Source organism: Glycine max, chromosome 16 (assembly GCF_000004515.6).
Source record: "Glycine max cultivar Williams 82 chromosome 16, Glycine_max_v4.0, whole genome shotgun sequence".
NCBI classification, from domain to species: Eukaryota; Viridiplantae; Streptophyta; class Magnoliopsida; order Fabales; family Fabaceae; genus Glycine; species Glycine max.
Window position 1 is genome coordinate 26,553,238 of NC_038252.2, and position 27,242 is coordinate 26,580,479.

The following is a 27,242-nucleotide window of genomic DNA, read 5'->3' on the forward strand; positions in this document are numbered from 1 at the left end:
GGTGAAGTTGGTAAAGTATATGCCTTCAAGTGGAAGTATGTACTCAACATTGTATGACATTTGGTTGACAAAGACAAAAATTATCATAACGTTGTGTACAACCAAGATCTGGACCAACCAGCCATTGTAGCAGGGTGGACAACACTGCGTGATTTTTACCAGCTGACCGGAGATCATCTAGTATCCCTGCATCATTATGGTAAGAGTGTATTTTTTTCTTACTATATTCAAGACCCCTTGCCTGCCATGATCGTTCCCAAGATGACACTCTTTATATCATCAAGTGACAAGTTCTGTGACCTTCAAGGTTTATCTCACTGAGCAGAAAGTTTCCCGTAGCAGTCTGATAAGCAACTTCCTAATTTCATTTCTTTATTTTTCAAGTTTTAAATTTCATAACATAAATTGTTGACATAACATTTCTTTATTTGTCAGGACGTTCCAAGTAGCATGTATTATTTTTTGAAAGACAGGATGGACTCATTTGTACTTAGGGAACGTTGCAGAATGCCAGCTCGTGTTCAATCACTGGAGGAAGTCACTAAAAATTGGAGCCGGATGGAAACATTTCTATGAGACCTTGTCATTCATCGCTGACATGGAAATAGTTTTCGAATTCATTGATCCCGATGTTAACTGCGTGCTTTGTTGGCCGTGTTTATGAATTGCCTTAGGATTGTGAACATTTTTATTACTTTGAACAATTTTATTATTATGCATATTTTGATTATTATGAACATTTTAATTAATTGTGAACAATTTATTTATATATTAGTTGTTTTATAATAATTGTTTTTTAATGTGTATGTAAGGTCTCAACGTAGGCGGCGCACGAATCAGTCATAGTTTATTCACACCTTTGATATTATCATATTAAGACGATGTATTTGTTGGATCTAGTGGCCTCGGAATAATTAAGAAGGGGGGTTGAATTAATTATTAACGTGTCTTAACTAATTAAAAATCTATCATTCTTAATGTTACTAGATTCAATTAGGCTTTTACTACTAAGTTAAAAAAGTAAAGAACAGAAATAGAAACTTAACCAAAAGTAAAAGCGATAATTAAAAGTACACAGCGGAAATTAAAGAGTGTAGGGAAGAAGAAGACAAACACAAGAATTTTATACTGGTTCGGAAACAACTCGTGCCTACATCCAGTCCCCAAGCAACTTGCGATTCTTGAGATTTCTTTCAACCTTGTAAAATCCTTTACAAGCCAAAAGATTCACAAGAGATGTACCCTCCCTTGTTCTCTTTGAAAACCCAAGTGGATCCTCCACTTAAACTGATCCACAAGAGATGTATCCTTTCTTGTTCTCAGTATAACAATCCCCAAGTAGATGTACCCTCTACTTGTACCACAAAGGATGTACCCTCCAATGTGTTGGGACAAAGAATTCTCAGGCGGTTAGTCCTTTGAAATATTTTGCTTAAGGGAAATGGAAGAATCAAAAGAATTCTCAGGCAGGGTCCTTTGAATTCTCTTGGAAAGGAAGAAGAGAGACACAAAAGAATTTAGGCGGTTAGTCCTTCGTTCTTTTGACAAATGGAGAAGAGAATGAAAAAATGAATAGCACAAGTTTTTGAACAAAGAACTTTTCTTGGAAGAGAAAGTTTTGAACAAAAACTTTTAGAAAGATGAAGAGAAAAAGAATCAGAAAAAATCTGTTGAAAGAGTTGAATGATGTTGAGAGAGAAGATTGAAAGATAGATTTCTTGATTGTTGAAAAAGATGTTGAAAAAGATTATTATTTTTTGTTTCATGCCAAGGTCACATATTTATAATTTCTTGATGACTCAAGTCAAAACTTGTAACTCTTGACAATTTCTTTAAAACTAATTACTTAAAAAGTTATGACTTTTGAAAGAATATTCAGAAACAAGTCACTTGAAGAATTATGACTTTTGCAAATGAATTTTTCGAAAACAGTCATTGGTATTCGATTACCATTAATCAACAAATGTGACTCTTCATTTTGAATTTTGAAAATCTTAACGTTTTAAAAATACTGGTAATCGATTACTACCTTCTGGTAATCGATTACCAGAGAGTAAATCTCTTTGGTAATGATTTTGTGAAAACTTCTTGTGCTACTCAATGTTTTGAAAAACTTTTTAATACTTATCTTGATTGAGTCTTCTCTTGATTCTTGAATCATGAGTCTTGAATCTTGATCTTGATTATTCTTGAATCTTGAATCTTGAAACTTGAAACTTGGTTCTTGAAACTTTGCTTAACTCTTGATTCTTTGGCATCATCAAAATAACCTTGGAAGACATTTCTTCCACAGTATTTAATTGTACATTTTGTATATTTTCAGTTATTTTGGTTAATAATATTAGTTTATAATATTAGTGTCAACGTTTAAATGTTATTTTTAAATTACTTGATTCGAAATCAACGAAATATTATGAATGAAAGTAATTAAATTAGAAATGTTATATTTTTCTTACTAATTAATTTATTGCCTTAGTAAATTGGAAATGTCATTTAAAAATTAAAACATATCTACATTATTTATTACTAATTAATAAATTTAATGAAAATTCGTTTAAATAAAGGTTAAAATTTAAAAAACATAGTCTGTTACGGATCAAGTTGATCTGCAAGTCTTTTACGGATCAACTTGATCCGTAAAAGAAAGGAAGGAAAGGGCAGTTTTGTGATTTTTTAAGAATGCTAGGTGCACCTAGCAACACTCTATTAAAACATAGAGAGAACAAAGCACATCAACATTAAAACACATCCACTCATTGTGGGCAACACTATTATTAAAGCAAGGATGAAAGTGATATAAACTAGTTTTGAGAGCCGTGAAGAGGATAGCCAACCAAAAATATTGATTCAAAAGTAATCAACTAGGGCAAACAAAATTGTTAATGGATTAAGGCTACATCACTAAATAAAAATTTACCTCCAAGTTGACTATTGGTAGGGCAAATAGTCTCAAAATCTCTTCTTGTGCCAATGTTGTTACCAACTTTGTACTTGCTAAAATTTGGAGCCAGTTCGACGTTAGAGTTAATTGTTGTCAGTGTTGACTTCGGTAATCTTCGTGGTGATGAATTTGTCGATATTGTCTGCCTGAGGAATGGGGAGAGTGTACTTGCAAAAGGGATTTTGATGTTCAAGTAAGTGCTTGAGTGAGTAGTACATATCCTCAGGTGCGATGAAGAATTCAGACATACGTAGTTCTTTAAGTCTGAATGTTTGTACGTTAAATTGATTTTTATGTTTTTGAAAGATTTCATTTTAATTGCGAACAAAAAGTTGCTTAAGGCGTTGGACCTTGAAACAATATTTTAAACTTTGAAAAGCAGAGAGAATCGTTAAGGCGTTGTACCTTAAAATGATCTCAAGTGATATTTGATAAAAAAGAAGAGGTTATGAATTGGTTTTATTTTGGTTTTGTTTATTAATTTTCAACCTCTTTAAAGACGACTTTACAATACTAGTGATCGATTAAGATTGAACTTTACAAAGAAAACGAGATCGACGATGATAGATGGAGGAAATGAATATGCATAAAACAATACGAGAGATCCCTAAGGGTGCATATATCTCATTCAAATCTTAAAAACAAAACTAACTAACGGTTGCACAAAGAACACAGAACAAGAAATGAAGTAAGGAATGATCCTGGTCGCGATTCGGTAGCGCCTCGACTTCGTTTCATCTTTTTTCTTCTTCTTCTTTCTTAATTCTCTCAATTTCCTCAACTTTTGAACCTTGGACCCCTTCCTCAGCCTCCCTAGTGCGCCTATTTATAGGAAAATGGAAACTTGGGGCAAAGGCAGCTCGCCTAGACGAGTTGGTGTCTTCACCATGAAGTTATTTGGTGGCCCGGGTGAGCCAAAGGCTAGCTTGAGCAAGCTAGGGTCCAGGAAACCATGGAAAAGACCCTTTTCCCCCCTATTTTTGGTATTTTTTTGCATTACTAATCAAAACACTGAATGATCCTTCGTTTCGCACTGTAGCTGGTATTCAACACTGTAAATCGACTAGCAAGGATCAAAAGATCAAAGAACTATAGTCCACAGAAGAAATTAGAGTATGACACTACAGTTGCAAGGATAGGAGGTAGCTCACATGGGGTGAACTAGTATAATTTCTCTATGTGCTTTATCCTTCTTATTGCTTTTCATCTGTGTGTTTCTGAGTTACTACATTGAGCAACTTCATTTTTAAATGTTTGTACTTTTTATATAAAATCTTTTTAAGCTTGCTCAAATTGTTTTACACATGAAAAAGCATACACCTACTCATTGTATTGAATTGAAAAAAAAATTGACTTGCCCTAAATATGATGTTTTATGAGTTATTTGTGAAACAATATACGATAGTATTTTTGTATGTTAGAAAACTATTTTATACAAAATATTATTAAAGGATAATATTTTCTCTTAATGAAGCTTCTTGAAATTGGTACTTTGACATATCTTAAGACTTCAGAAATTGATTGTTTTTTTGCAAAAAAAGACAATCAATTAAGTATCATTATTCAACTCTCTTTCTAGTGACATTTTGATCCACTTTATTTGTGTGTGTGTGTGTTGCAAAATTTAATGTGTATTAAATTAATTTCATATTAATTTTATTTTTTCATTAAATAAATAAATTAAAGTGTAGAAAAGTTATAGTTTTGAATTGAATCGATCCAACAAGATTAGTAGTGTTTTTCACAACCTTAAATCAAGTTGTGATTCAAGCCAAGTCAATTCTCATCAAATTGAGCTCAATTCATTTTCATCCCTAACATAAATTATGATTATTTGGTCAACTTTTAGGAGGGGAGGGGATGGAGGTGAGCAAAATCTTTCTTCATCAAATGTTTTACTCCCCTTCAATACGGGAGAGAAAGAAGATTTAAAACATTTGAGTTAAATGACTAAAATACGTCAAGTTATGTGTTGAAATTTAAATAGAAAAACAAATTTATCTTTAGAACCCATCCTTTTCCCTTAATTGCGCTTACATAAAAATTTATTTTTTGATTAAATATGATTTTAATTCTTCAAATATTAATTCATTGGTTTTACACACCCACACCCACACCCCACAAAATGGAGTAGCCGCAACGTGAAATTGAATACCCTAAACAAACACACACACACACACAACAAAATGGAGTAGCCGTCCAACGTGAAATTGAATATCCTAAAATTTATTTTTTGATTAAATATGATTTTAATTCTTCAAATATTAACTCATTGGTTTTATTCCTTCAAAAATAATTTCATTGTATTTGATACTTGAAATCTTCAAAACTGTCCTTCTTGTCCTTTATTTAGCTCTATTAATTTTTTCTAATAAATAAAAGTTACCTCCACCCATTGCAAACTATGTGACTAAGACTCCAGTTGTCACACTCTCTAAATATTTGTTCCGAGATATCATGTTCCACCAACAGCTATGGTAATGAGTTCAATTATTTGTTTGAAAATAATAAAGTTAGGAATCCAATTTTTTCCTATTCTTTCTAAAACACTAAATGCTAGTGCTGGAAATGAAAACGCAATGTTGAAACTACCATAAACTTTTACCAGAAAAAAAATAACATTATAAATAAATGACTTGAAAGGATAACTTTAAAAAATTTAGGGACCAAATACAATAAAATTATTTTTGGAAAACTAAAACCAACATGAATCAATATTTAGAAGACCAAAATCATTTTTTTTTTGTGTGTGAAATACATCAAAGGATAGGACTAAAATCCTCTCAAGAAAGAAACAACAGCTACATCAGCTGTAAGAGCAAAAAGAAACAAAACTAGGAGCAGCATTATAATCTTGACAATCCATAATCGCAGACACTGCATTCTTTGCAAGTTGGTCAGCCACTTGGTTGGCCTCACGAAGAATATGATTCCCTTCAATGATACCTCCATCTTCGTACAGAGATCATGAATCTCTGACAATTCTGTAACATGGATGGGTATTGTCACATCTGGATTGAACTAGCCTCACTGCATTAAGCGAGTCCAAGTCTACACCAATATGAATAAATTATTTGGAAGACCAAAATCACGTTTTACCCTTTATTTTATGTATGCAGTTTGCCTTGAAAAAAAAGAAAGGAAAAAATTGCATTTACTAAAGGCCGTTGTAATTTTATTTTTTTTGAATGACTGGCAAAAAATTTATGGATGTAACATTAAGCTAACTTAGACATCAAACTTGAGACAAACTTAAGTGAAAAAGATTTTGAACAGATTTGTGCAAAATAACATGACCAAAGTCGAATTTAAATCAATCAATACGGTAGTTCACATCACATTCTACCAATTGATATTTAACGGATAGTCTCCTGTCCCTTCCCACCGGCCAAATCAGTAATTGTGGAGTTATTAAGCATTAATAATAGAAACAAAAAAGCACAAAAATCAATTCATTTGAAATATTTAAGATCGCCTGCTGCGTCTAAAACTAGTTTCAATATAAGTATGTACATAAGAAAATTGGACCATTAGAAGGAACAATCACAGTCCAATATATATAACCTACACCATTTCAGCTCTGGCCACTATAATTTGGACAGATTTCTGATTTTATTTAATATCCAACAAGGCACTTAAACACCACTGATTTCAAAGTGGCTAACCTTGGAAATCGACAGAGGAGAACTTGCCAAAAGGAATTTGCCAACATTGTCTGCTACTGACCAGAGTTCCCCAATAGTCGTTCAACTGCTGCATGAACATTACCTGAAGTGGCGATAAGAGCTCTAATGTTCTCTTGTGTGTCAAAGAATCCCATCTCTTGAAGCTGTGAAAGTTGGGAGGCATACAGCTGCTCTGGCGGCTCTGACAAGACAACAAAGTCAGTGAGAGGCTGAGCAGAGTATAAAATTTAGGTAAATAATACCTAGGTCCCTATGTTTTGGGGGGCATTTTTTGTCCATTCCTATATTTTGAATGTTTATAATGTGGTGGAGTTTCAAAATTTTCGAATTGGGTCCCTACTATTAAAGCACTGTTAAATTGGACCAAATAACAATCTGAGACTCCATAATTCAAAATATTTGAATAGTGTCCCTGACATCAGTTTACTTAGAAGCTTAAACTGCTCCTCCAGTAGCAGGAACTTAATTGGAAATTGGAACTTCTTTAAAATTAGGGACCCAGTTATGAACTTATTAAATATAGTGATGATCAAGATAAAAATCACCTAATAGTCTAGGAAGCTACAGATTAATTTAATCCCATGTTTGGGAACAGTTTTCCTCTGGGAAATAATTTAGTTTATCAAAGGCTCTCAGGAGCCGAACAAAAAAACAAATTCTCCAAAACAAGTTGAACCAAAGACAATTATTTAGAAAAAATAGAAGACAGCAATGCTAACCATTTGATCTATTTGGAACCGCTAGGCTACCAGCTCCAAGTCCACCAAACATGCTCGATAACATCTCCAATCCCAAGTTGTTCATTGGTCCTACCAATAAAATCACTCTATCGTAATTTCAATGAACTATTAAAATTACATGTTTATAGTCAAATGGCAGTGTATCATCCAAAAAAGTCACCACCAAACTTGATCCCCCCACCCCCTTCATTACTAGGGATACCATCAGCCCAAAAGATTTTTTAATGCATCTGGTCCTTCTAATGGTAGCCCACGAATTAATGGGTCATTGCCTCATAGGATTTTATCAGAAAAGGCTTAAATTTGGTTTTGAAAGGATTTTAGGAAGTGTCCTCTGCCACCCACACACAGTTTTTGTGATTTATGAACCACCTAAAATATGAGTGAAGGAAGTCATCAAAGTAACTGAAGATCAATTTTCCATTCTCATTTTAAGCAAAACAGGGAAAAAAAAAACCCTGCTTACCTAAATATCATCTCCATTAAATTCTGAGATGTTCAACCAATTTATAAAATTATAATTCATATAACTCAAGTATGATGGATCATCTTAAAAGATGATTAAGCAACACCGTAGCAACAACATAACAGTAAATAGTTTATATTAACAGAAACCAAGAGCATAGAGGGATGTCTTGCATACCAGTGCCTCCGCCAGTTTGACCAGATTCCCTGCAGAAGCTTAGCAGGTTAATAGAAAATTAAGCATGCAAAAAGTGACAGGAATATAAAGTCAACAAGGACATACATGCATGTTGTATTTTAACAGATTATGCCAGCAAAAACATTAATCACCACGAAACTAATCTAAGCAATGACATCAACCATCCCAAACATTAACTGTGTCATCCACCACATCATGATTTAAACTTGAGGTACTGTTGTAAGTCACAGGGAAAAATCGCATTCAAGTGGCACAATGTTGAATGCAGATTTTTTTACAAGTACCATATCCTTTAGTAAGAGAATATCTAATTTCCAAGCTCACAAAGCAGCTTCGCTTCATTTTTTAATAACATGTAATATAATTAAAAACTTTCAAATTTTTTACTTCCAAATACCTATTATGCATAACAATGGGCATCATCTATTACTGATCTTAAAATGATATTTACACACATTAATCAGCTATCTCTATTTCTGAAATTTCTTAAAATAATGGAATATATAACTTTACTATTGACACAACGGTAAAGTTGCACCTTGATGACCAGTTAGGTCACAGATTCGAATCCAGAAACAGAAACTTTGCATATGCAAGGGTAAAGCTGCATACAATGACCCTCCCTCATACCTTTGCATAACGAGAAGCCTTCCAGTACCAGGGTACGTTACTTTTTTACTCTTGGAAAGACAGATTCCTTCAATTACTTTTAATGAGATGTTAAAAAAATCTTGGTTTTCAAGCATAGTATGTTATAAGCATGACCAGAAAAATGGAAGTTATAAACGAATAGCTTCTAGCATAGTAATCATGAAAAAAAAAATGCAAAAATGCTAATACAACCACTTATTTATAGGATGTCAAATGGGGCATCTAGGCTTTAAAGGCCAGCTGTGATGGGTGTGCTAGTTACTGGGTCTTAGCAAACAATACATCATTGAGCTAAAGGATAGAGTTCAACAAATTCGAAGTTTATTTCTTTTCATGGATGAGCACAATACTGGGTGAGCATGGAAAGGTCAGGATAGCAGAACTACTTACCGTGTTGATTGTTGCTGGCCAAGCTGAGACATAAGAGCTTGCTGGAAAGACAAGAGTTGCTGAAATTGTGCAATAAGACAGAACTGTAAGAATATTAACTGAAAGCAAGGAAGAATAAAATTACATAGCAGGCAATGTAGCCTCTTTATCATAATAGATCACAATTTATAGAATAAAATATTCTGCTGCAAGCCTGCAAAAAATACAAAAAAAGTCAATTTCCCCCAAAAATGCTTAGGTCCAAGGGTTTTCATTCAACCATTTGACCTATGCTTCCCTTGGTCCAATTAGGTCTGGATGCTGATTATTTATTTCATACTAAGAACACTAGAATTCATCAAAGGAAACTATAAGTAAACATCTGTGGCAACCGATATTCATTGAAATTCATCAACAGATATAGAACTTTAAATATGTGTACCTGCAACGTCTCAGGTGAAGAAAACAAACGAAGGAATTCTGGATTTTGCATTACTTCTCTAAGAGAATTTAAATCCGGCATGCCACGCTGCTCAGTATTAGCACCAAGGATCTAAGATGTAAATTAGATATTAGAAGGATCAGTTCAACACATGCACATAGCATGTTATACTTGTACTAGGTCCGGTATATAAATACCTGATTCAATGTTTGTGGGTTGGAAAGCATACTTTGCATCATTTGTGAGATAGCTGGATTTTGCATTAGCTGGGTCAATAAAGCAGCATCTGGCATAGCACTACCACCCATCATGCTTTCAAGGTCTGGCAGACCAAGCCCACCTAAGCCAGTAGGTCCTTGCTGTCTGGCATCCACACCAGTAGTCAACGACCTTCTGGGGTTATTTTGAGCACCTCCAGCTACAAATACAATGTTCACCATCAATAATGACAGTATGAGTCATATTAGTCACAAGCTATGTTACACAGGTATGATATGTGTATCAGATCAGATGCAATAAATGTCCAATATGACAATACAATTTTTCTAAAAGTATATAGGATATAATCCATGTAATATATCTATTCTAGATATCTACATATGTATTAAAAATATGAAACATAATTAAGTATATAATTGCAACTCTGCAAATCCAAATCAAGATCATACTTCATAGACATTACTAAACAGAAAGAAATATAAATTGTCATTATAAAGTATTATTTACAAATAAGAACAGTGCTATCAAACTCATTCATCTCATGAAATCATCCATACGGAAGACAATTTTCACTTTTGGTTCATCAGGAGACAATGCTTCTATACTTCTATATTATTCATGCTTATGTCTCATGTAGCAGTATTGGGTTTTCATAAAAAAATATAAGGCTTGGATACTTCACCAATATGTATCAATGAAGTATACTTCACATATACGTATCAATGAAGTATCTAAGAGTATTGGTATCGAATACGGATACATAAAGCAAATTAAGTATCAGTGCTTCATAGGTAACAAGCAACAAAATTACATAGCCAGTATCCTTAACACAGACAAAAATATCAGCATAAGGAAAAATGCTTTTGAAAAACAACTGCTGAAAAGACTCACTTAGTCACAGGATTCTGAGAAGAAAAATTTAGTATCAGAACTTACTTCCCGTAGAGGACCAAGGATTTGGAAGCGGGTTAGTATTGGGTAAGGGAGAACCAGCAGTTGCTTCAGAACTAGTGGTGGAGGGATTTGTTGATCGGTCCCTTGCATGGCCACCATGAGTCCCTGAAACTGCTGCATTATTATTTCCTGTATTACCAGCCATCGTAGTGGCATTCAAAAATGGTTCTTGAATATTTTCATACATGCGCCTCAGCATGTTGAATCCCTCGGGAGAAGATTCAATGTTGCTCATTGCTCTGTCTGTATTTCTCATCATTTCACGCATGATCTCAGGGTTCCTTGTAGCTTCAAGGGTCTGGCGGAGAGTGCTGGGATCATTAAGTATGTGTGCTAGCTCAGGGTTTCGATCCATGAGCTCTTGCATCTGCGGATTATTCATTATAAGATTCCGTACTATTTCAGGATTATTCATTAGATTCTGCATGGTGGGTGAATTCATTATTTCTCTCACTAAATTGGGATTAGAAATAAAGGGTTGCTGCATCTGTTCAAGATCAGGAAATCCCTCACCAAATAAACCATTGCCCCCAGTCCCATTGACACCTAGCCCAGGGAATAGTGAAGCTCCAAAACCAAGCCCTCCTAAGCCCCCACCTTCATTGGCACCAGCACCTCTAGCATTATTTGTTGTGGTATTGGTATTGGTGCTACTAGTATTGGTCCCACCAGTTGGATTGGCAGGAGCAGAGCCACGAACCAAATGGACAGTGTGATCTGCCTCCAAACCTATAAAGATAAATAGAAATTTGAGTTATGTCCACTCATTTGACGAATAGTTTCTCAATAACCTTAGAGTTCAGTGTGAACAGATGTAGGCTGGTTTTGAGGAACACAATAGAAAAATTACCTTTCTGCCTAATACAAGCTATGCTGGCAAAACATTCTGAGAATTGTCAAAAAATTAACCCTACATTATTAAAAGCCACACAGAAGCAAAGAGAGATATTGTAGTCTAAAGAATCTGTGTGTGTGACATGTTTGAAAAATATTTACAATATACAAACTACCTTCCTGTATAATAATACAAGCTAAAGCACTCTGAGGATTGTCAACAAATTAATCCTATATTATTACTATGCCACACCGATGCAAAGAAGAGAAGATATTAGACTCAAGAATCTTATGTGGCATGAATATAAAAGTATTTACAATTTTCAAGAAAATGACGAACATGATACAGATGAAATAGTAAATAAGGATCATGCCACAAGTAACCTAAGAGCACTGGTTAAATAATTAATAAATAAAAGGTTTGAATAAAAAATCGCACTGACACTTTTCCATGAAAACTTCCCACTTTGATTCCTTAGACAATGCCACTTGTGAGCATTCTCCTCGAGGATACATATGCAATAACATTATCCTATTTTTCCATTTTACCCATACCTCCCTTATACATAAACTTCACAAACATAAAATACCCTATCAAACATAAATTCAAACATGGTATTCTGATTCCAAGTCTTCAAATAAAAAACATTTAACCAAATAACACAAGTGTTATCAAGGCAGAATATGGAGGAAGGCCAAAATTTTACCATATAAACACACCATTGCAGCCTATGGTGCCACCACAGCAGGCTTCCTATCACATATTGCCTATAGTGGTTGGCAGAAATCCACCATGGCAGCCATGGTGCCGCCATTTAAAAACATTGAATAACACACATACGTATAACTCTTCGCAAAAAAGTAGGGGTACACTATATGGCATGACACAAAGTTCTGCTGAACAGTTTTAATAATTAGTTTAACCTAGTTACTTTGTCAAACATTGATTTGGGCATGTCAATTTCACTAAACAAATAAGGATACTTCACTAATGAAAGAAGAATAAAACACATCAAAGGCTAGGTGATTTATCCCAAAGTATCACCTAATATAGCTTTAACATGTTACTTTATAACTGTACTGAGACCAAGAAAGGAATCAATCCATTATTATTGTGGTAAAAGTAAAATACATATGGTTATTTAAATATGTGTAAGCATGACTTAGGCTATTATTGGTCCAACAGTTTTTACTCTTTTGGCTTCAAATCTACTTTAAAGTTAAAATTCAAATAAAATCTTTGAAAGTAAAGTAAAAGTTGTTTGAAAATTTTCATTTCTTTTTAATTTATGAGAGAGGACTCAAGGGTGAGCAACAAAGAAAGAAAAAGAGAGCAGGAAGAGAGAAAGGAGAGAGAGAGAGAGAGTAGAGAGAGAAACAGTGGGTGGGAGAGAGTTAGGACTAGAAGAGAGAGGAGAGAGAGTGCCAGATTACGAATGACGGAGGGTTCCGGTCTGACCATTGGAGGGAGAACAACAGGACAACATCATAGCTACATGCGAGCGAATTGGAGAGACCATAAGGACATTACCTCGTTCTATTTCACCAGGTTCCCAGAAGACGCAACTGCAGAAGAATTATGGTATCATTTAAAGCAGACAAGAGACGTACGAGAGGTTTTCATACCTCGGAAAAGAAACAGACAAGGAAGGAGATATGGGTTCGTGAGGTTTAAAGGGGTGCGAGACATACAGCAGATTCAAAAGAAACTGGACAGCATGGTGTTTGGAGGAATGAAGATGTATGTTAATGTGCCTAAATATGAGAGAGCAAAGAAGGAAGAGCCACAAACAGCAGAAGGGGGAAGAGCAGAGGCCAGACAACCACAAGAGGGGAAAAGATACATGTACCTGAGCAGGAATGCAGAAACGAAGGTGGGAGTCCAAAGAGGGTCGTATGCAGAGATGGTTACTCGGAATAACCAAAGAGCAGAACAGAGGAGAGCACCAGCCAAAGTCAGTGATATTCGTCACAATTCGACATCCGAAGTTAATCTTGATATACCGCTAACAGGCCAGCAGTGGCTCAAGGAGGCATGGGTGGGCAGGCTGCAAAACCTAGCAAGCTTTGACAGCTTAGAAGATGAAATATGGTGGGACAGCGGACAAAACATTTCACTAAAATACATCGGAGGTGATATGGTTTTGCTCCTCAGTCTCACAAAAGAGAAAGCTGAACGAGAAAGCTGAACGATGAAGATGAAGGATGGGGCGAGTTATTTTACTCCATAGAGAAATGGAATCCCAAACTACGGCCTGGGTTCAGATTGACCTGGCTTCAATGTTGGGGAATACCTTTGGTAGCATGGGATAGGCATCACATTCAACAAATAGTTTCGGGTATTGGCGATGTGGTGGATGTTGAAGACTGCGTAGAGGAACGAAGGAGTTTAGAGGTGGCACGGATCCTAGTCAAAACGCCGTGGAAGCCGCTGATACAACACACAGTGACTGTCAACATACAGGGGGAGAAATTTCAGGTGCACGTAGCGGAAGAGTGTGGGCACTCAGGAGATAGGTGGCAGCAAAGGAGAGGAAGTGATTTCAGCTCATCTGAGGAGATTAACTCCGAGGAAGGAGATGACGAAGTGTCGAATGGAGGAGCGTTTCCGTCACGGTGGCACAAATTCCAAGTACTAGACTCGACAGCAGGCAGAAAAACAGCAGATGAGGACGTGGGCGTAGAAGTAATAGGGATGGAGGAAGATCCCACGACGGGAGTTAAGGAACAAGAGGATGACGCCCGCCGTGGGAGGGACAGTGATGACCCAGCAAAGTCCGAGACGAGAGCTCGAAGTGCGAGGGATATGACTGGCGGCACAGCGGCGGATTCCGACAGATAGGAGATGGCGGCACGTGGTGAGGAAGGTCGACGACCGCTATTGATAAACCATTCACAACCACTAACACTGGGAACGGACAGCGCGGACCAGAGTAACAGGGTGTTTGGTCAAAGCAACGGACCAATGGATAATGCTATTGTCCGATGGGTCATCAAAGGCACGGACACTGTGCAAACCAAAGCTCAGTGCGCGCAGAGCTGTAGCGCAGTGGCGGCAGAGGTCCAAGGGGAAGGTGTGCATGTAAAAGGGGGTGAACAGAACCTCGGCAACTGTGACAGCACTGCCATTACACACAACTTGCACGAAAATGGAAAAAGGGAGGAGACAGTGAACGTTTGAGGAGAAGAGCTTGAGGAAGGTCAATGTAGTTTTAAATCAGCAATCCAAATGTCATGTGACTTGGAGGTAAAGGGGCCAATGGACCTGGGCCTTGCTATTCACACTGCCCCTAAAGCTGTTTCCACTCATAATAAAGTCCCATTTTCACGAGAAGCTAGATTTTCTACTCCGTGGCTAGTGTATTCCCAAAAAGGGGGAAAAGAAAAAAACACAGCCCACACTGCTGGTGCTATCATAAATCAAGTTACTTTAAGCCCAGTACTTCTCGATACTGAACCAAGTCAGCAAAAAAACGCTGCAAATGGACTTCAGGATCAACAAGGGAACATGGATCAGTCACCAACACAGCAAAGGCTTAACATACAAAACCAGGCGGAAAATCACGACCATCATGCAAAGAGTGTGTGGAACATGGTTACTGAACTGGGGCTGACAACAGGAACTTCAAAAAGAAATTATGTTCAAATGTTGGAGGATATGGAGGAAAGAGATGGAGAAGAGGCAGCTAGCTTGGGAATTAAGAGATGGACCCCATGAGTATCATCTCATACAATGTAAGAGGGTTAGGGAGGGGGGTTAAATGGCCGACAATCAGAAGGATGGTTAGCGAGCATCGCATTGATCTGCTGTGTTTACAAGAAACAAAAAAGGAGAGTATAAGTAAGTCAATGTGCCAGGCCTTATGGGGAAAATCTGATTTCAGTTGGGAGGAATATCCAACAGCTAATTCAGTTGGGGGTATACTCTGTGTTTGGAATGAGACATCCTTCAAGGTGGAAAGCAGATTGGTAGGAGCTAGTTTCATATTGCTGTCAAGGAAGTGGGGCCAAGAATCACATTTAATACATGTCGTCAATATCTATTCCCCGTGCAATCTTCACGAAAAAAGGGTATTGTGGGATAGTGTAGCTCAGTTGAAAAATCAAAACCCAAGCGGATATTGGTGCATCTTAGGGGATTTTAACAAACATTAGGATGCCGTCAGAGAGAATGGGGTCTTCTCAAAGGGGGCTGGTAGATGGAAGCATTGCGGAATTCAACAATTGGATCGAGGAGTTGGAGGTAGAAGAGGCATCTTGGGTGGGAAAGTGATTCACATGGTTTAGACCAAATGGTACAGCTAAAAGCAAGTTGGATAGATTCATGGTTTCCCCAGAATGGCTGGCCAAATGGCCTACGTCCACCCAATCAATGTTGGTTAGGAATTTTTCGGATCATTGTCCTGTCCTGTCAGGTCCAAAAATGTCGACTGGGGCCCAAAATCCTTCAGATTACTAGATTGCTGGCTATCCGATAAATCTTTCAACAAAGTCGTAATTGAAAGTTGGTCATCTAATCCTCAAAGCGGGTAGGGGGGTTACGTGCTAAAAGAAAAAATCAAAGCACTCAAGATAAAGGTGTGGAACAAAGAACAATTTGGGGACACTTTCAGCAAATTCAAGAAGATAGAGGAAGAGTTAAATTGGAAGAGGTATCAGCTGAAAGACAGCGAACGGGTAGTTAGAAAGCGGCTTCAGCAAGAATTATGGGAGGCAGCCCAAACACATGAGTCCCTATTGAGACAGAAGGCCAGATCCAGGTGGATTAAGGAAGGAGATTGCAACTCGAGATATTTCCATTTGCTGATAAACTCAAGGCGGAGATCCAATTGTTTGAACAGAGTGATAGTGGATGGCGTGTGGAAGGATGAACCGGCAGTAGTCAAAGAGGAAGTCAGGAGGTTCTTTGCTCGGAGGTTCCAGGAAGATGATTTCGATAGACCAACTTTGGATGGAATCAGTTTCAAAGCCATTAATTCTATGCAGAATGACATGCTAGTGGAGCGTTTCAAGGAGGAGGAGATAAAAAGGGTTGTGTGGAGCGGTGGAAGTGATAGAAGTCCAGGTCTGGACGGGCTTAATTTTAAATTCATCAAGCAATTTTGGGAGGTTATCAAACCAGATTTTCTCAGATTCTTTGATGAGTTCTATGTTAATGGAGTATTCCCGAGGGGTTTGAATGCATCTTTCATAGCTTTAATCCCGAAGGTAGCGGACCCTCAAGTGCTGAATGACTACAGGCCTATCTCACTGATAGGGTGTACGTATAAGATTCTTGCCAAGGTGTTGGCTAACAAATTGAAGAAAGTTATGCATAGCATCATTAATGAACGACAGTCAACATTCATAGAAGGCAGACATATGCTCCATAGTGTGGTGATAGCAAACGAGGTAGTCGAAGAGGCTAAAAGATGCCAAAAACCTTGCTTTGTTTTCAAGTGGATTATGAGAAGGCTTACGATTCAATGTCCTGGGAATTCTTGTTTTATATGATGAGGATAATGGGCTTTGTTTCAAAGTGGATCCAATGGATGTCTGGATGTCTAAAATCAGCTTCGATATCGATTTTGGTTAATGGTAGCCCTTCATGTGAGTTCATACCGCAGAAAGGACTCAGACAGTGAGATCCTTTATCACCTCTTTTGTTCAACATTGTTGCTGAAGGACTAAGCGGTATAATGTCAAAGGCTATTGATAGAGGCCTATACAAGGGATACTTATCGGGCATAAAAAAGGTTGAAATTAGCCTGCTCCAGTATGCAGATAATACAATATTTTTGGGAGAGGCAACCATGGAGAATGTAAGAGCTATCAAAGCTATACTGCGTGCTTTTGAACTAGCATTGGGGCTCAAAATAAATTTTGCTAAAAGCAGTTGTGGGGCATTTGGTATGTCGGAGCAATGGACCCATGGTGCATCCAATTACCTCAATTGTAGCTTGATGTCTTTTCCTTTCACATATCTTGGCATTCCTATTAGTGCCAATCCCAGAAGATGTCAGACTTGGGACCCTATCATCACTAAATGTGAGAGAAAATTAGCGAGATGGAAACAACGGCATTTGTGTTTTGGGGAGAGAGTGACTCTCATAAATTCAGTGTTAACATCCATTCCGATTTATTTTTTCTCATTTTTCAGGGTTCCTAAACAGGTTGTAGACAAGCTAGTCATATTACAAAAGAATTTTTTATGGGGAGGTGTGTCGGATCAAAACAAGATTGCTTGGATTCGGTGGGAGAAGGTATGTTTACCAAAGGAAGAAGGAGGACTGGGAGTCAAGGATATCACCGCGTTTAATGTATCATTGCTGGGAAAGTGGAAATGGGATTTGTTTCAGAACCAGGGGGAGACTTGGGCAAGAGTACTTGACTCAAAGTATGGAGGATGGAGGAGTCTAGATGGAGATCATATGGTTAGTACCGAATCCCTGTGGTGGAGGGACTTGAAGATGGTAAATCAACACACTCTTCAGGGACAGCAACTGAATAGATCAATTTCTTGGAAGGTCGGGTGTGGGGACAAGTTCAAATTTTGGAAGGACAAGTGGATAGGTGGAGGAAGCCAATTATCAGTGAAATATCGAAGACTGTACACCATATCGGCTCAGAAACACCATCTCATTCAGCAATTAGGAGCTTTCAAAGAAGAAGGGTGGGAGTGGCCTTTCCAGTGGAGGAGGCCGCTGTTTGATGGCGAGATAGAGTTGGCAGTCGCATTCATACAAGAAATTGAAGGGATCACAATCAGCCCAGATTTAAATGACCAATGGAGATGGGCAGCAGAACCAAATGGAAGTTATTCTAGAGAAAGCGTGTTAGGAGAGGGGCAGGATGGTGGATATAAGGAATTATGGAAGCTTAGGGTACCATCGAAAGTGGCTATTTTCGCTTGGAGGTTACTAAAGGACAGATTGCCAACCAGAGGTAATTTGAAGAAGAAAAGGGTTGAATTGCAAGAATATTTGTGTCCTTTTTGCAGATCGGCAGAAGAGAGTGCAAGTCATTTATTCTTTCAATGCAGCAAAATTATCCCTTTGTGGTGGGAAGCGGTGGCGTGGGTGAATCTGGTGGGGGTATTCCCGCATCAACTGAGACAGCATTTTCTCCAGCATTTCTATGGAGTCTATGACGGAGTGCAGGCGCACAGATGGCAGTCGTGGTGGTTAGCACTGACTTATACAATTTGGAAGCATAGAAATAGCATCATTTTCTCCAATGTTGTTTTCAATGCTCATAATATAATGGACGAAACAGTGTTTTTGCTATGGACATGGCTCAGAAACTTAGAAAAGAATTTCACATCTCATTTTAATCAGTGGTCTTCAAATATCAAAGATGGTTTTCTTCGGACACGAACATAGGGAAATAGGATACAGTTCTGCACTATTACCCTAATGTAGTTTTCTTTCAGCTTGTGTAATCTCAAGGCTTGTTAGAGAATCAGCTATGATTTGTACTTATAAAAATATGTAACGATTTAGTACCTCTAGTACTTATTAATGAATATATTATATTTTTGGCTGATCAAAAAAAAAAAGGAGAGAGAGAGAACTGGCTTTTCTTAAAATGCTAATTATTTCCTTTTGTTAAATAAAAACTATGTTGCATACGTGCTTGTCAAACAATATGTTTGATGCTCAACTTCTCTTGTAATGAAAAAAGAACAACAACAACAACAAAGCTTTATCCCAATAAGTGAGATTGCTGCATGGATCGCACAATGCCATTTAGCTTACTTAAAGACCAAATCTTTAGAAATGTTATTTATTAACAAATTCCTCAAGTGTCCTTTGTCTCCCTCTCCCCCTTTTTAGTTTTTATAGGACTAGAAATCATGCAATCTACTCTCCTCAATGGTGCTTCCAGTAGCCTTTCCTAAACACCTTAACCGATTTTCTGTCATCTTATCAGTGTCACACCAATAACTTGTTCGGATCCAATTCCAAGATATAGTACTTGAGTCCTACATCTTTTAGTATGGAATTCTAGTGTGGGCTTTATAAGGCTTTGAGCTCTTCAACTACAAGAACTAGCTTTGCCAAGGTTCTACAAGAACTAGCTTGAGTCCTACATTTGTTAGTATGGAATTCTAGTGTGGGGTTCTGCCAAGGTTCTTATCACAACTTTGCCTAAGGTTTCATTTTCATAGTTAGTCCCAACCCAAAATAAAGGAAGAGAGCTATATTAGGTCCTCTGCAGCTAATGTAAAACTCGTTGATATGCCAAAAATGGATCACTTGCAACAAATTATTTTTAAGGAAAAAAGAAAAGTCAAAAAAAGCTGGACCAAACACTTTGTTAACTGAAACTCGAGAGACGAGACTAATCTCCCTCAGAGAGAGAAAATAACACCCTTCACTTCCACATCGCACACTCATCTTCTCTTAGAAATGGGTTAAAGAAACTTGATGCCATATTCCCTTTAAATCCTAACCCATCATAACCCTTACTCCAATTCGACTTGAGCCATTTTATTTGACGAAAGAGTTACACATTAATTTAAATACAATCAGAACCACATTCATGAACTCAACAGAATCTACAACACCTACCCTAACATCATTCAATTAATAAAAAAACATTTAAAATAAAATAACACTGTCGAAATGGTATAATGGAAATACCGTAGCTTCGTAGGGTTTGATCATCCTTCAAGATGCGACCCTTGTAAATGAGGCGCTGTTGTTCGGCAGGGATGTCGCAGTTGCGAGCGACAACGTCCTTGAAGGAACTAACGGTGGAATCGACGGCAATCTGAACGGAAAACTTGAAACCGTTGGAGCAGCGAACGTTGATGTTGACGTTGACCCCTTCGGATTCCTCAATGGCACTGTCACCTCCCATGGCGTCTCTCGGGAGGCGCGTCACTCTCACGCTCTCTCGCAGATATTGAAGTTAATTGAAGAGGGACCAAACCCTAACCCTAGGGTGAGGAAACCAGGATCAAGAGACTCTGCGAGCTGCCGACTTGAGACGCGGATCACCGAAAGTGAAGAAATAATAATGGCTAATAACAGAATTAAATTACCCAATAAAATATATAAAATGCTAAAATATATTTTCATCATTATCACTCTATAAAAAACATCATCTTTATCCTAAAATTCGATTTCAACGTTCATTTTTTTTTTGAAAGATTTATTTTGATTTCAAGAAAATAATTGATATGCATAAGTTTAAAATAGTTATATTTGATAAATTTTGGATTTTTTAGAATAATCATTTAACAGTTCACACTAATAATTATCTTTGAATATGATTGAAGAATAGTTAAATTGTTTTATACCATCTGTCCATACATTAAATTGTTTGGGATGTTTGTTTTAAGAATAATTTTTTTAGTACTTGAAATATAACGTCAAAATGTTATTCTTAGTTATTTTATATAAAAATATGTTTTTTTAACAACAAAAATGAATATATAATGATAAAATAATTTTATACAATCTTTGAATTACAATTTATTATATATAATAAATTTATTAATTTTTGATATAATTATTTAAAATTATTATAAATAATGATTTTAATTGGATGATAATATAAAATTATTTTTTATTATTAATGTGTGAATCATTAAAATTTTATTTAACTATTAAAAATAGTTAAAAATATTTTTTATATGTTCAAAAATAATTAAAACATACACCTTTTGTTGGGATTATATACTATTGAACATGAGATTATGGCTTTCCTATGAAAAAAAATATAACCAAGATTAATTATTTTACTAATTTGTGACAAACACACAGTAAAATTTCTCACTCCTGTATATTTAGGACTAAAAAAACTATTCATAAAACAAAAGACCCCTTAATCTTTTATCTCTTAAATTTGAGACATGTTTCATGTTTTAAATCATTAAAAATATAATTTAAAACTGGAAAGATTAATGTTTCACAAGGATAATATTAACTCAAATTTCATTCATAAAAGACCAAAATGATAAAGGACTAAAACTGAATTTTTGTAAAAAAAAAGTAACTAAAGTTATTTTACCATATATGAAATATAAAAAAATATTTAATCTAATTTAATTTGAAAATCATAAATTAATTAGACAAATAATATTTTAACAATAAAAAGTGTTAAAACTTAAATAAAGTATAATTTAATTCAAATTTTAAAACAATACTAATACTAATAATAATAATAATATTTTCAAATTAGATAAACAGAAAAGGAAAAAATCATGACTTTCGTTGTGACTCTTACCTACATTTTATAGACTTCATTGTTAAGGATTAGAAATGTGAAACCGAATTAAACAAAGTGCAATTGAAGAAGGTACGTTTTGAGTTTTAATTATTTGGCTCACTTGAGGGCAATTTGTAAATTGTGTGTTCGTGGTGTTGTTATGTCCTTAAGAGTATGTTTTAATAGAAAATTTTTAACTGAGGAAAAGTAATTTACAAGAGAATTTGAATTTCTATAATCTAAAATTCATTATTTGGATGTTTTTTTTATGAATTTAAAATTTTGGAATTTTAAAATAGAATTTTAAACAATTAAAAATATGAAATTTCAATTTCCTTCTAAAATGTGAGAAATTGAAATTCTCTTCTTATTTAAGAAACAAATATTGTCTGAGCTCGTGCAACATCGGGTGTGAGCGTAGAAAAACATGTGTATAACTAGCACACCAACCATGTTTTCTCTTTATTTTTATTCATTTTTTTCACTCTCATAATTTTAATTTTTTTTATCCAAACACAAAATTTTGAAAATAAAAAAATTTCAATTGAAGTATTTGAAATTCTTAGAATTTAAAATTTCTCAGAATTTAAAATTTTCTCATCCAAACACACTCTAAATGTTTTAGGTGTGGACGTGGTGATGTATTTCCAATCTAATGCTTGGTTGATCCATGAATTTTCAAAAGAGTTGGATAAAAATTGAAATGATCAAAAGGTTAAGTGGAAAGTTTGAAAACTTACCTGAAAATAGTAAACTTGTCTCAATCAATTAAATTCATATATAATTGATTAAATGGATCTTATCTCTAAAATATTAAATTTTGAGCAATCAATCCATCTATCTTTCTGTTAATCAATTAAATCTCTACTCTTGAAACTTTAAAGGATTTGCTTATATCTAAATCAATTAACTTAAGGTTAAAGTATATTTGGAGTCTATAATAAATATTTGAATTTTGTGTTTAATCATGATAAATTTGTTCATTTGTTAGTAGTTCCTATGAAAAAGACTAATAAAAAATAAAAAAAATTATAAAAAAACAAACAAATTTTTTTTAATTTATCAGAGACCAAAAATAAAATTATTATTTTATTAGGAATTTAATGGAAATAAAAAAATTATAAAAAAACAAACACAAAATTTTGATATTTATTAAGGATTGAAATCATATTTTAGTCTTAAATTAATAATTAATTAAGCCTCTAAAAAATTATTAATTAATTAATTAATTAAATGAGACTCAATGGTTCATAGCTTATGTTTAATAGAAGAGATGACATATTGAATGTAATGCCCTAAAGACTAATATTAATAAATAGATCTTAGGACTTTATCATGAATGTCTAAACAACAAAATTCTTGAGCTCAATCATGGATCGTCATCAAGATTGAAACGGAGTTATCATCATTTTTAAATAATTATGTACTTCGAATTATGTATCTATCACAATCTTATATGCTATAAAGCTCTTTTCTATAATTGATACTTTATATTCTTCTTGAGATGCATTTTCTCAAGGTCACTTATAGTAGATTTTCATGAGTTTCAAGATTCTTGTAGGGTTTAATAATCTTGTGGCATTAGTGATTTGTGTTTGTAATTCTGTTTTTTGGTTTATGTGTTATAAATAATTTGAATTAATAGTGAGAAGTCTTAAATCAAGGTTGACTAAGGATTGGATATAAATAACAAGGAGTGATCGAACCAGTATAAAAATTATTGTGTTGTCTTCTTCCCACACTTCTCTTTTATCTTGATTGCTTATATTCATTTATCATATAAGTTTTGCATTAAAAGTTTAATTAAGGGTAATATTAAATAAACATTCAACAAAAAATTAAATGGATTGAATCAATGAAAATTCAAAGTATCATTTTAAACATATTTGAAAATCTTGTGAAGGACCTACAAAATTTTAAGATCCAATTCATCCCTTCTTGGATCCTGCAATCTTGACTAACAAGAAATGTGACACTTATTTTTTATTTGTTTTATGCTGCATGTTTGGTATTTATCTATGGATATGATCGAGAATCGTGACATATGGAGAATCTTTGTATGCTTTAGTGATTATAGTGTGTGGTTTCATGATGACTGCCTCATCTATAACACTTATAAGGGAGGAGTTTCTTTCATACATGTAGTAACTAGTATTTTAGTGCACCACTTGTTACATTGGACATACCCTTGATTTTGACTATGTCGTCAACACTTGGTTAAGTATGGTTTGTACCCTTGTCGTTACATTTTTTCAATTCTACAATGTTGGATGCACAAATTATTCATACTGTAAAACAATACATATCTCTTACTTTGAGGAGTGTGTTACCTTTTATTCATTTGCCTATCTATTCTCCTAGTTCTTAATTTGGTTTTCCATCTTAGGGTTAGGCATATAAACTTGTCCTAAATGGCTAGAATGAGGACAATGTGTATGAGGATGAGGTTGTAGGAGATGATCCATTTGATGGATAATAATAGGATTGTAGTTGATGGATATGTGGGTAGGGGATATAGGTTATAGGTATATTGCTCTAACAAGGATTTCCTTATTTTGTTGTATATTATATCACGAAGGGCTAGTTCAAATCTTTTGATATGTGGTAATCAATATGACAAGTCTAGTTTTCATGATTGAGATACTTTGCTTGTGGTGGCAAGTTTTATATATTATTTGGTGTAACACTTTGATATGGCCATCTAACACATATCACATATGTATAATGGCTTAGCATAAAAAAATTGTGTGGTATCTTTATTTTTGTTGAGCTAGAACAAAAAACAAATATACATATTTTCTACAAATGGAGTTAATTGCTATAATTACATATTAAATACATAAATTCACAAAAAATAAATATTATGCATAAACAATGTCATAATAAAGGTGTCATAATTAGAAATGCAACTCATAATTTTAAACCCTAGATAATTACTATAAGTTTCAAATCCTACTACTTACTAGGGATTTACTATATCATATCAATACCATAGTCATTACTTGTTCTCTAAAAGCCCCAGTATTTACCAAGGGTTACCAACCCCCAATAATACCATAGTCATTGTCCCACTATAAAACCCCTTGGGCTTACTAGGATTTTATTAAACCTTATTAATAGTATAGCTCTTACCTACAATTTTGAAACACCCCAAACTTACCGGGGGTTTACTAACCCTTGTTAATACTATAGAACATATGAAAACACATGTTGATTTATGTGTTTAGAATTTTTTTTTTTTTTTTGTAAATCCTTTATCTTAAAATAATGATTTTTTGGTTCAAAACATATGATTATTCTTGGTAAAAAAAATTCTCCACAAAATGAGTTTGCAAATGTCCAACGAAGTTAATAATTCAATTACCTAGGTTAGTAAACAAATAGTAGATGTGAAATATAGTTGTTACTTCTTAAATATGAATAAGTTAAAAAAAACTTATTTAAATTCTTAAGTATCATCATGATTTAAACTTTAGAACAAGGTTTTCATCAAAAGTAAAACAACAATGCAATAGACAAATATGAGAGACAACAGAATGATAGAACACAAAAAATTATATTGGTTCATCCAGAAAACTTGGGCTACATGTAGTCCCTACACATACAACAGACCTTGTTGTGCCCAAAAATTACTTCAAAAGTACTAGTCCCTTTGGCTTCGCTTATGAGTTTCCATTCATTAATTCAGTTTGGACAAACTCAAATGTTCTTCTTATCAATGCTCACCTTAATGAGGTTACACAAAATAAGGAGTCTTACATACACTCTTTAAGATGGACTTAAGATTGGCTATAATCCTAGAGGATTTTGGCTAAGGAAAACTTTATTTAGAATCTAGGTTTTCTATTTGAGAAGGTCAATTTTTTTGGACCTTACCCTCACTTGATTGTTTTCCTTCTTTTCAATGAATTCCTTTGAATCTTGATCCTTTTATAGGCCTTGAGTTAGCCATTTATGTTTGTTGGAGGGATTTTCAAATTCAACCACATGTTGTACATGTCATCCCTTTCATATAGTTGTCTATTGAATTTCACTTCTTTTTGTGAGTTGTACCTCTTGTGGGTTCTTTGATTGAATCTTTATTGGTTCTTATTAAAGGTTTTCATACCTTTGTGGAATCTTCGTTGGACTTATCACTCTCTATAAAGTGTCGCGTCTGCCCCTGCACTTTTATTCTTTTCCATCTTTTCATCTTTATTTTTATTTGTTGGTTCTTGGTTTCATATGCTAAATAATTTGAAGTTTTCATCTATTCCTTTGTGTATATGTGTGCCATTTCCATAAAAATTAAAGCTTTATTTGACTGAAGGTGTCATTGTTATAAGGATTAAGGAATTTTGTTTCAAATTCTTATCATTTGTTCCTCTTTAATTAGTTGTCAAACATGAATGAATCCACTCAAGGACGATTTGTAAAAACAATATGACTCCTAACTAGGATCATATTAGGAATAGGGTTAGATGTAAGAAAATTGAGTTCTTAGGTGAAAATTACCATTCCTAGCTTCTTTGAATCATTTTAATCAATTATATTGCTTATCAATCAATTAAAATGAGCTTTAAGAGTTAGATTTTGAATTGGCATTCAACAATAATCAATGATAAGAGTTTATAATAAATTATTTTGAGTCCTAGGGACTATTTTGTGGTTTATAATGTGCATATAATCAATTATTTTTGTTGATAATTGATTATTTATATAAGAAAATATCGATTATGGTGAAATATAATCAATTAAATTGACCAAGGTCAATTTTATGTAAATCATGCTAGTTTTGATGATGTCAAAAAGAATTTTCTTGACAAAGGGGGAGAATGTGAATCATGCATATCTTGATGATGTCGAAAAGAAATCACTTGATTGTCATCATCAAAAAGGGGGAGAATGTGAATGTATGAATACATGATTTTGATGATGCCAAAGAAGAATCAAACAAGGTTGCTACATTTGCTTCAAGATTAATACAAGATCTCTTCAACAAACAAAGTCTTGATTCAAGATTTCTTCAAGACCAAGCCTTGCCTCATAACAAAGGGTTTCAAAGTCATGCAAGGCTCTGGTAATCGATTACACTTCCTGGTAATCGATTACCAGAAGGGAAGTTTGAGAAATTGTTGTTGAAAAGGGTTTCGAATTTGAATTTTGAACATGTAATTGATTATCATATGTTTGTAATCGACTACCAGCAACAGAACTCTAAAAATTCAAATTCAAAAGTCATAACCCTTCAAAATATAATTATGTAATCGATTACCAGAAACTTGTAATCGATAACCAATGAGAAAACTTCATAAAAGCTTTTTGAAATGACACATCTCTTCAAACCATTTTGAAAAGGCACGAACTAACTTCAAAAAGAAATGAGAGAGATATTCCAAGAGAACTTCATTGCCAAATGCTCTCTCAAAAGAAACTCTTGGGCAAACACTTGCAAATCCATTAAGAGTTTCTCCATGGACTTCAATTGTAATATCCTTCTCTTCAAGAGAGAATTCTTTTTTCTTTCTTCTCATTGAAAGAGATTAATTAAGAGACTGAGGGTCTC

General features: G+C 34.8%; 1 protein-coding gene and 1 long non-coding RNA gene across 6 annotated transcripts; one reads left to right on the top strand and one right to left on the bottom strand.

The window, feature by feature from the left end:
• Positions 1-739, top strand: LOC121173658 (uncharacterized). The gene is made up of 2 exons (XR_005888937.1): positions 1-199; positions 436-739. It is a non-coding gene; the product is annotated as an uncharacterized lncRNA (long non-coding RNA).
• Positions 740-5,658: 4,919 nt separating this feature from the next.
• Positions 5,659-20,526, bottom strand: LOC100776447 (ubiquitin domain-containing protein DSK2a). 5 transcript variants are annotated; one of them, XR_001385496.3, is made up of 9 exons: positions 20,125-20,526; positions 10,649-11,395; positions 9,691-9,911; positions 9,494-9,604; positions 9,073-9,131; positions 8,011-8,039; positions 7,347-7,436; positions 6,607-6,808; positions 5,659-5,925 (listed from the first exon to the last, which is right to left on the bottom strand). XR_001385496.3 is itself a non-coding variant. In XM_003547848.5 (8 exons), exons 1-8 carry the CDS (start codon positions 20,342-20,344, stop codon positions 6,660-6,662), a joined length of 1,626 nt encoding a protein of 541 aa, XP_003547896.1. In that variant the 5' UTR covers positions 20,345-20,526; the 3' UTR covers positions 6,379-6,659. The 5 variants fall into 5 exon arrangements, 2 of the variants coding, with proteins under 2 accessions (XP_003547896.1, XP_014624386.1); XR_001385497.3 differs by having other exon boundaries at positions 5,659-5,971; XR_001385495.3 differs by having other exon boundaries at positions 5,659-5,992.
• Between the last annotated feature and the right edge of the window lie 6,716 nt (positions 20,527-27,242).

What these genes read in the sequence shown, in the direction of transcription:
- LOC100776447 (XM_003547848.5), bottom strand. Translation starts at nt 20,344, where the DNA reads ATGGGAGGTGACAGTGCCATTGAGGAATCCGAAGGGGTCAACGTCAAC. An exon ending in TCAAACCCTACGAAGCTACG is followed by an intron (nt 11,396 to 20,124) that starts GTATTTCCATTA and finishes TTATCTTTATAG; the next exon opens with GTTTGGAGGCAGATCACACT. An exon ending in TCCTTGGTCCTCTACGGGAA is followed by an intron (nt 9,912 to 10,648) that starts GTAAGTTCTGAT and finishes TTGTATTTGTAG; the next exon opens with CTGGAGGTGCTCAAAATAAC.